Raw genomic sequence first — 11150 nt, forward strand, 5'->3', positions numbered from 1 at the left:
ATGGCCCAGATCCACATTTTCATCCAATTGGTAGTTTGTGTTGAAAATTTGTTCAAAATAATGCTTTTATATTCCCAACACTTCTTCTTTGACTGCCATTATTTTTCCATTTTTGTCTTTCATCTTAGTGTTTTTGCATTTGAATCTGGCTCATTCCTTTCTAATTTTAGTGTAGAGTTCACAACTGTTTCTGGCTTGCCATTTTTCTTCAATATCTGAGAGTACCTAAAATCTCTTTTTGCTGATCTTAATATTTAATTAGTAACTTTTTTTGAAGCTCTCCAAAAGCTTCAAACATCTTGTATTGAGCTTTTATGTCTTTTACTAATCCGCATATTGATCTTTACTATAAATTAAGTGGTATGCTTGGACCAGACTATAAATGATAAAGTAAATACAAATGCTCAATCAAAACATAATTATGCTTCTATAATTTTTTTTTATATACACTTCACTACCCACTTTAGTAATTAGTACTACTTAAATGTTCTCATCATACTTAATTTCAATAAAAACATTACTTATAATGTTTAATATTCTGATTATTTGAAAAATTATTGCTTTATAGGAGCTTGTATTGGCCAATTTATTGAGAAAAGGGAAAGGAGTCTATGCACCAGCAGGTGGTAAAGTTGCAATTATATTTGGAGATGACATCAATATGCCAGAAAAAGAGGTTTATGGAGCCCAACCACCATTAGAGTTGCTTCGTCAGTTTTTTGATTATAAATTTTGGTAAGATTAGTTGATAAATATTATTTTAATCATTAATTTTATCATATTAAGATATTACAACTTTAATACAGTAAATAATATATAAAATACTTTTTATGTCTGAGTGTATTTCTTTTATTTCTTTTTTATTCACACAATAACCTTAAGTTGTTATTTAGGTCAATCTGTTCAACATACAAGTCATTATATTGCTTGCAAGCAAGTAGCATCTAAACAAAGTCTGTCAGATTAAAACATGGGTAACAAAACTTAATTTCTAAGTCTTGTTCTTCATGTCACCCTCTCTATTTTTTTTAAACTAATAAAGGAAATATAATGAACACAATTTAGAGATAAAAACATAAACTTTATAAAAATTATTATTTTGATTCTTGAAGGTAATAATTATCATTTATTACAAGACCTTGATATTTTCTTAAAGTGTTCTTCTCAGAGCTCTCTAATGTACTATTCATTTGATATTATTCCATGTTTTAAATAAATGTTCATAAGTCAGACTAATTGTGATTGCTGACATGATTTGTCTTCTAATGGTATCCCTAAGTCAGGTATGATACTGCAGCATCCTCTTATGTTGAGGAATCTAATTGTGACTCAACATCAACTATAAAGGTACACCTATAAAACAAGAGCCAACAGTTAAATAACTGGGAGTCATGCTGTATGAGAGACGCATGTGGTGACTACATACAGACACAGTTGCAAATTCAAGAGAACTGTGATTGATGTAACAACTTCTTGGGATCAAGTTATGAGGTACCAAAGATGTCTTGAAGACAGCATTACATCAGTCCTGTCTTGGATTATAGATGCAAATTCATTGCAACTCATTCTGAATCTGCTCAACCCATCTTGAATAAAGTTCAAAATAGGGCTTTGTGGCTAACCACAGGAGGAGCAACTTCTACACCTATTGCTGCAATAAATGCACAAACAGGCCTTGAACCGTTGCAATAACAGCTAAAGAGCAACAGTATGAGGTTAGCAGCAAAGTGCTTGAGGCTCCCTATGAGATAGGGGGACCCATAGTTCCTCTTCTGGTTAACATCACCTTACAAGCAGTCATTAATGGAGCAGGAATAAATCAAGATGGAACAGTGTTTACAAAGATGACCCAGGTCCTAGCCTATGCCAATGATGTAATCATCATGGGGAGATATCTACAGACCAAAAGAAAAACCAAGATTAAAAAAAAAAAATCTAGAGGCAGAGTCAATATGAAATAGGGTATTATATTTTTGAAATGTTCATAACCTTTTAAGACCTTGGCTCTACTATAAATAATTAGCTGAACAAGGAAGAGCAGGTAAGAAGCAGAATTACTGCAGGAAATAGTCTATTTCTCAATCTCAAGGCTTATAAAAAGTAACCTTGTGAGTTATATGACCAAGTTCATGCTGTATAAAACTCTAATAAAAGACCAGTGATCACATATGGTACAGAAACATGGACCATCAACAATAAAAGTATTACCTAGTTAGATTGGTTTGTAAGAGTGATTCTGAATCCTCCTTAGGTCCTTAGGTTTAAGTCCTAGGGCCCGTAGGCGAGAATTTGGAGAAGAAGGAACTGTAGCTGTATAAAGAAATTAGCATCTCCTCACACATTGAAATTCAAAAGCTAAAATGGCTAGATCATATTATGAGGATGAGTGAGGAAATAATGCAATAAAATGGCAATGGCAATGGTACGAAAATGTACCAGATGGTGTGCATCCAAGTGGTAGGGAACCCATGTAGGTGACAGAGAAAGATGGTTGGCAGCTGTTGAGCAGACCAAGGGGATCTCATGCACATGTTGTACCGATAGAAGAAGAATATTGTGTTTATTTAAAACAGTTAAAATAAAATTACATATGACTGCAAGTTTTAATATCTTCTAAATAAAACACACACACAAAAAAGATTGAAATTGAATATAAAGTATATTAATTTATTCTTATCAAATATTAATCAAATTATTAAATTTCTATTTTTTCAACATTTTTAATTTAAAATCTTAGCTTGTGATAAATGTAAGAGTTGGAATTCTCGACAAACATTTATTTATCCATTAAATATGAAATAAAATATTAGAATATAAGAATCCTTTATCTGCCCTTCAGGCCCTCAGGTGTTCAGCTTGTCTTCTCAGTCCACTCCTGTTTTCCTTATATTTGGATGATCTATTGGATATGATAGAGTCAGGAGTAAGGGTAGGAACAGTCGCATTAAACTGCTTATGTACATATGATATGGTTTTGTTGGCAAATAGCCGGTGGCCTTTCTCCTATAAAATATCAGCCAACTAGGTTCTTATTTTACTAGGTGGAACTTGTTGGTGAATTTATTAAAATCCAAAGTAATGGTCTTTATGTGAGGTGGTAGTTAATGTTCCAGAGAACGGTATAATGGTCACCCAATTGAAATTGTGAACTAGTATAAATATCTAGGAATTTCCTAAAACCCACAACAGTCCTTTACTGAACATTTAAAGCTGAAGGTGTAAACAGCTAAATTTGTACTGAATACGATATGGTCCAACTTCATCTTCAATGACATGATATCATTAGTTTCAAAATATAAACTGTTCAACTCAGTGTGTTGCTCAACTGTGGTGCTTTCAATCTTTTGAAGTCATAAAGAGTTTTCAAAAATTCTTTATTAAAAATTAATTAGGCTTGCTCCATTCCCCCTTACTATATGATTTATTTAGAGACTTCTACAAGCCCTTTACTGTTGCTTACTTTGAAATTGCATTTTAAATATACTAATAAAATTCTTAATAACCAAAGTTCATGTTTTCCGAAACTAGTTGCTACATTTTGCCCAACTCTGCATTTATACTTGCTGCCAGAATTAAGCTAGATGTGATTCCAGATGGAAGCTAAGACAAAGATAAAAAAAAAAACGCTAAGTATTCTTAAAGTTTTTTTGACCTATCCTAAATCAGATTAACGAGAAAATCCTCTATAAAAGGTTTCCCTGTTTTCTAATATTAAGTGATAATGCCAGTGACTCTTTGCCTGATATTGAATTTTCATTTAACTTACTACTTATTAATAACAAAATTCTTTTATTTTAGGTACGACCTCAAAATGATGAGCTTAATGAAACTTGAAGACATGTTCTTCATAGCAGCAATGGGCTTGCCTGGAGGAAGCAGGCAAGATGTTTACGCTAGGTTTCTTCGCCATTTTTCACTCTTTGGCATTAATTCATTTGATAAAGCCAGTATGGTTAAAATATTCACAGAAATCCTGATCACAGGCTATAGGGTAAGAATTTCTTATCAATTACCTTGATTAAGCCATTTAAAAAAAATAAATATTAAAAATGTAATTTCTTAAAAACCTTTTATGTATAAATTTAAAAATCTAAATTTTGAAAAATATTTAATTGTCACAGTATATTATTCCATGTTTAAATAATTGTAAAAGCCTTAAATTTCAGCATATAGACATTTTAATTTCAACTTTTTTATTTACAATTAGTAATATGTATATTAAATAAAATGAAAAAAAAAAAAATTACTCTTAGAAAAGTCCCCTAAAAATAACTGTTTGGTTGAGACAATATTTATTAGAGTCCTCTAGTACAAGGAAAAGGTAGGAAAGTTAAGAGAGGAAGAAAGTCAGTTACTTTTCCATGCAAATCTCATCTCTCTTAGGACATATTTTACCCTCTCTCTAACTCTTTACCCTCAATACCTATTCCCCATTTTCCTTAACTGTCCAACCCTTATACTTCCTGCCTAAAATACCTGAGACTCTAAAATATAACCCCTATCCTGTTGATTCATTGAGAGACAGGGTCACCCCATCCTTCAAAAATCCCAGTTGAGAGGAATGGTGTCAAATCATTTTATCCTTACACCGATGTACATTACTTCCTCATCTGGTCTGACCCTCTCTCCTTGTATGTCTTGGGTGATAAAATGACCCTCTCTATGGAACCTCTCATCACTTTGGCCTGGGTTTTGGCTGTGGCCATACTCAGTTTCCTCCTCATGCACCACTCTCCAATGAGGCTGGTTAACCTCTCTGCTTCTTTTTTCAGTCTGGTTCTGTTGTTCTTGGTCACAGTGACAGCCAGGTCATTAACTTAGGCCATTTTAAGGAACCTTCTGTCTTCTACTTCCCCTGGCAACTTGTGGAACACTACTTTCCTCAGAGCTGGAATAAGGATGGAGCCCTGTGGGCATCTTCTTTTGATTTTCCCCTTTACCTCGTGGTGGTTACACCTGATCCAAAAACTTCTATTATTGAGGTAAATAACTATAAGGGAAATGAAATGAAATGAAAATCAATCTTTATTCATGTACACTTGGTCCCCTAAGAATAATAATTTGGAACAATTTCAACAGCTTTTGTCTGGCTATATTAACTGATTTTAAATATAATTAAATAAAACTATTATAATATTTATATACATAAAATATGAACAAAAGATACATATTTATCCAAACTTATAATAATGTTTATTATTTACAAGTTCACGGAATATTGATAATCAAGGAGATAGTTAGATAGTGTTTCAATGATGTTAAGGAGGAAGCGTTACTGATAGATATGGGTAAGGACACTAGGCATCTGTCGTTCAGATATGAGAGAATAAGATAGGATACTAAAAAGTGACAGGTACTTCGGGGAAATGTATCACAGGATCTTAGGAGCTGTTTAAGGATTGAAATGGTTTTTGAGTTATTTGGGAAATATGGCTATTCCTACGTTTTTTTATAGTGTTTCAAAACTGGATAGTTATGTTTTTGATGTATTATAATGGATAGTTAGGGAGGGAATTAGGGAAGGGTTTTGAACCGATGAGAATATCCTTGGTTTTTGCTGGATTCAGGCTCTACTTATTTTCTAAAGCCCAATGGTGTATGCTGTCAATGTCTTTCTGGAGCTATATAGGATGCCTCAATCATGTCAGAAGAATGAAAAGATAAATATTTTTGTATGTCATCAGTATACAAATGATGTTTGGAGTGGTGGATCACATTAGTTGAGTCAATTATATATATGGAAAATAGAGTTTGTGAGAGGGAGTAACCTTGAGGAATATTGTGAGAGAGAAGGAGTGAGGAAGGTTAGGAGATTAGATGAGAGGCATTCCACCATCTTGTCAATTGATTGGAAGGAATAAAACAGGATAGTGATTTAAGTACAGGATTCTTAGTTTCTGGGGTTAAAGAGTTGAGGTTTCACCAGGAGACAAGGCTAAAAGTGGTAATGTTATGAGATTTTGATTAGGCCATATCATGATAGAAACGATATTGGATTTTGAGAACTTCCCCAAGATCACCATACATATTGAAGGATTTATGTGGTTGGATGTGTTGAATAGGATCAATAGGACATACTTCTCAGCCATCCCTTCCTCACCTAAATGCAGTATATCTATAGTTCCCTTATCACAGGTCGAGCTGAACTGCCATGGATAGCTCACAGCTCTCAGGATCAGTCCAAGGCTATACACTATCATGTGCTCCAGGACCTTGCTGACAACTGGGAGGAGGCATGATGTCCAATATTCTGCACCATTTGTCTACAAATTGTCAAAAATTTATTTTGCAGTTTATTCCTTCAGAATGTGTCAGATTAGAAAAAGCACTGATAGATACAAAATCATTTTAGAATTAGATTCTCCATGAGAATCCTATATTTACAATACCCCTTCCCTTTTCATTTGAAATTTCTGAGCTGGGTGCACTGGAGAAGAACCAGAAGAGCTTACAAAGCTGATATCACAAAGACAACATTTTATCACAACTTAGTCCAACCAATTTTCATTTCAAAGTTCTAGAAAAAAGGGTGAATGCCAATCAAGTATTGAACACCCTGAATGTGTATATTTCTTGTTTTTTTTCTTTATTTAATCATTAAATAAATGACTAATGTAGTGAATAAAGCAATTTTTTATCTAATAATTGTTTATAAAAAGAATGTTACAATCTTTGTCGAAGAACAATCATACTATCAGGTGGTCGTATGTTTGTGATTTCAAATTTTTGAATTAATGGCTTCTTACTTATCTTGTCTTCAAAACCACTCCAATCTCTTGATTGTTTCTTGATCATCATCTCACCATGTTTTTTGGGCATTTTCAGGAACAAGGGTTTCCGACTGATATTGTACCAGTGCTGAAAGATATTGTTGAAGCAACTATGACTATATATGGTTGGGCCTTGGGAAATCTACTGCCAACACCAACAAAATGTCACTATCTGTTCAACATTCGTGACTTCAACAGGGTCATTCAGGGTCATCTTTTACTTCGTAAGGACTCCCCTGCTGAAAGAAACAATTTTATCAGGTAAGAGGCACTTATTTATCAAAAATAATTAAGAATTATTTATTCAATAATATAAGTAATTATCCGTAATTAATATTATAGCTAATTATCTTTAATTAATATTATAAATAATTACCTTTTTTAATAATATAGACTATAATCTTTATTTAATAATATCAACAATTATCTTTATTTATTCTGAGACGATTCTGAGGAAACTGGATCAGTGGGAGCTGGTTAAAAAAGTTACATTATAAAGTTTTAAGAATATCATATTAAATGAGTTTAAGTGTTGATTAAAAAATCTAATGAAAAGATTAGTGATTGTATAAAATGAATTTAAGGATGTAAAAAATTACAAAACCAAATGTTTAGTTTAGGAAAAACAAAGTCAGATTCAGTTTTAACATCTTTTGAAACTCTTAAATTTGGATAACATTTCAAGGAGTTATGAATTTGTTTTGTGGATGCAGGCATAGGCAGAAAAAAATATCCTCCAAAAATTTCTAATTTTTCATTTTTATGAAATTTTGTATTTAAGTGTTTCAAAAGATGCTAAAACTGAATTTGAATTAGTTTTTCCTAAACAAAATTTTTTGGTCTACTTTACTGGAAGCAGTTTTTTTGTTTTTGTATTTTTTTACACTCTTAAATTCATTTAATATAATCACTAATCTTTTGATAAGATTTTTTAAGTATGTAACGATGAAGACAAAATTTTGGAAAGGAAATGGATATATTTGACTATAAGGAATAATAGTACTAGAAGATGGGGAGACTATTTAAAACATTGTACAAGTAAGTATAGAGTATTGATAATATTCCAAAGGAAGTCTTTTTCATCTCAACATATTCAATACATAAATGATCAATAATGTTTTTTTCTTATTCTACCCAAAAAAAACAAAAAAAAACAAACAAATTGATTGGTATATAATAATCATTAAATACATGCAGAGCAAAGGTGGTATATGATAGCATAAAAAATGTCTTAATCGGTGATCCCTGGTGCATAGCCTTCCCTTGTTAGTAATTATCAGAGGTGGTTGGTTGGAGGTAATATTAATATAATAAATGCAAAATTTACTATATAAATTCAGAATATAAATATTTTCTGGATTATTTTGCATCTTTCAATTTATTACCAATGGATGAAATATTTTTTATGTTTATGTCTGCATTTATGTTTACATTGCAATTTTTTATACATTTGATAATTTTTCAGAATGTGGTGTCATGAAGTTTTAAGAGTATTTTATGATAGGCTTGTCAATGTAGCAGAGAGAGAAATGCTTCTGGAATCTATAAAGAAAACAGTAAAAGATACCTTTAAAGAGCATTTCGACTTAGTATTGGAAGGACTAACAGGAGATCCTGAAGAAAAAGAGGTATTTTCTTTATAGTTATTTTTATAAATTTCATTAGAAAAAAATATTGAATTTAAGAAGAGATACAAATTAGAGAGGAGAAAAAAATAAATCAAATCAATTTATACCTTTTTGTCATACATGAGATCTAAAGTTTGTGAAAATTTGTAAATCTACAGATTTTTACAGTAAATTTTAATATTTTTCTATATTTAATAGCTCAAACTCTTGTGTATAAGAATAATAGTACTAGAAGATAATACATAAGTATTCTTGTGTGAAGTAACACAATAAGTATTCTTGAAATATTTTTTTAATTCATCAATGTCTTTCGGTCATTGCCTTAAAAGTTGATGAAAATAACAACTTAAGAAAATATATAAAAGATAAAATTATTAAAAACTTAAAGGAATTATTTTCATTTGCTTTCCTTAGTTAAAATATTTCAAAAAAGATTATTTAAGAAACTTATTAGTATTGTTAAGCAAAAATAATGTGTTACCTCTTGCAACCACATTTTCTTTCCAGTGGGTAATTCGTGCCGATGATTCTTTCAATTTTTTGGCACACTGAAGAGGCCTTTGGTCTGTTTGACTCAAAATCATCTTTCAAACAGATAGGATCTACCCCCCACACAGTCTCTAGAAGTTATCGTTCCAATTCACTATAACAGGCCTCCACCTCCTTGAGATGTCCAGTCATGAGATTTCATTCTCACTCTTCGCCTTCATGAGACAACACTGCTCCCAACACATACTCACTAGGATCTGTTATAAGTGCAAATGGTCTCTAAAAGTCAGGGATCACAAGAACCAGCTCCATCTGCACCTGTCCAAATCTTATGCGCCATGTCTGGTGTCCCCACTATTTTGGAACCTTTCTTCAATGAATCATTTAGGGTTACAATGTATTCCTCCATTTCTATGCAAACTGATGATAGTAGTTCAACATACCCAATATCCTTCAGATCCCTTTTACATCCCTCGGCATTGCTATCTTTCTGAGCAGATCTGAACAGTTCCTACTCCTTCTTGTGAAATGATATGTCTTAAAAGCTATTAGATAGAGACCTTGCCCAGTATCGACTTCTTCCTTGAAAGTTTTAAGCCAAATTCCCTCATCCCCCAGAACACACTGCACAATTGCTACACATGTTCAGCCCACAACTTACTGAATAGCAGCAGATTGTCCATGTATACCTTACAGAGAAATTCATCCAGTTCCCTCAAGAACTCATCCATGAGTCTCTGAAGTGTAATTAATTGAAGTTGACATACCTGAACCTGCAGTATTCTCTTCCTGCCACTCAGTTTCTCAACCACATCTTGACATGAGATAGTATTGAAGCTTCCTGTTTCCACTAAGCATTTCACTCTTCCTCTCACGCGGATGAAAGGCAGACTGCTGTTCTACTTTTTTATCTAATGGCTCACCAAGGTGTGGTTGCCCCTTTGTTGGTACACGCCTTAGATCTCCTCCCGTGTCCTACCTCCTTCTTTAGTCCATCTCCATACATTTCTCCTGCTCATCTGTCTAGTATCTCATCCAGTATCATTTGCTACTGCTTCCATCTCTGAGGTCTCAGTTGTTTCAGTGGATTCCCTGAGCTTTCCAAGAAATTCTTCTCCGCATACTTTGGGCATTCGCATCCATCGGTTCTGATTTGATTCACACCCCTTGAACAAGTAGGGATACTGCCATGCTGTATAGGAGCACAAGACTCACAGTGGAAGGAGAGAACATAAGGAAGCTGGCAGAGATAGAGACAAAAGAGAGAGGAATTCGACCCAGGTCAGACCAAGGTATGATTATGATATGTTTCAAGTGTGGGAATGAGGGACACATAGCTAAGCACTGCCCGTACATATATCGGAGAAGAGAGGCAGACCAGGGAGAGCCTTTGGAAATCAATGTCCAGAGTGTGAGAAGAAGACAAGGACTGCAGAGATCAAATGAATCCTCCAGTGAGACGTCAGAAGCATCTGGCTATCCTAGGGTGTGACCTATTAATGAAGGGGCGAGTTCGGATAATGAGATAAGGAAGTGGATGGAACATTCAATTAGGGAGGAAAAGGTTTAGGGACCAACAAGTTCTAAGGGGCAAACAGGTGGGTGTGATAAACCAGGCAAGAAATTGGAAACAAGGATTAATGTAAGAATACGGAGATATATTCTTTCGAGAGGGGGAACCACTGGGGTTAACTAGGAGAACCATACATGAAATTCCATTGAAGCAGGAGAGGGTGACATATGTGAAAGTGAGGCAGTACCCACAAGCTCTTTGTAAACATATCCGGCGAACGAGAGGCCATTCAGGGTGATAGTGATCAGGGAGCACAATCTGTTCACCATTGAAAGTGTCAATGAACGCAAGAAGCGTAGAACTGTCCACATCGAATACTTAAAGCTCCCTATGATGGGAACCCAGTAATAGGCTGAAGTTTTTAAGCAGTGAGAGTTTTCAAGAAGTTATATTTATGTACCGTTTTGTTGAGTATACTATAGCGTTTTATTGAGTATTTTTGTATTTGTATCTTCTTATATTTTTCTTTTATTTTAGTTTAAGAAAATTATGTCATAAACTGGTAGGGGGGAGTTATGATAGGATGAGGCATAGTCTAACTTAATACTCCATACCATTGTAAATAAACATATGGAATGTATTTAAGGAGCATTAGCTCCAGAAATAAAGCAATTATTTCAGTCTAATTACGTACCGTTTACTATGCTCTAATCCTTACTTTTTTTATTGTTACAGTTCTAACAACTCATA

General features: G+C 33.5%; 1 protein-coding gene across 1 annotated transcript in view; it reads left to right on the forward strand.

Moving 5' to 3' along the window:
* The window catches only part of LOC136796723 (dynein axonemal heavy chain 12-like), a gene marked incomplete at its 3' end in the record, with an annotated part of 13244 nt that continues 2094 nt past the window's right edge, over nt 1–11150 (forward strand). Inside the window, exons 1-5 of the mRNA XM_067051183.1 lie at nt 1–30; nt 569–735; nt 3799–3991; nt 6826–7031; nt 8236–8398. Of these exons, the coding sequence (XP_066907284.1) occupies nt 1–30; nt 569–735; nt 3799–3991; nt 6826–7031; nt 8236–8398 (759 nt within the window). The remainder of the gene's footprint in view (nt 31–568; nt 736–3798; nt 3992–6825; nt 7032–8235; nt 8399–11150) is intronic.

The sequence above is a fragment of the Halyomorpha halys genome, unplaced genomic scaffold, assembly GCF_000696795.3.
Source record: "Halyomorpha halys isolate HHAL.00 unplaced genomic scaffold, Hhal_1.1 Scaffold1261.1, whole genome shotgun sequence".
NCBI classification, from domain to species: domain Eukaryota; kingdom Metazoa; phylum Arthropoda; class Insecta; order Hemiptera; family Pentatomidae; genus Halyomorpha; species Halyomorpha halys.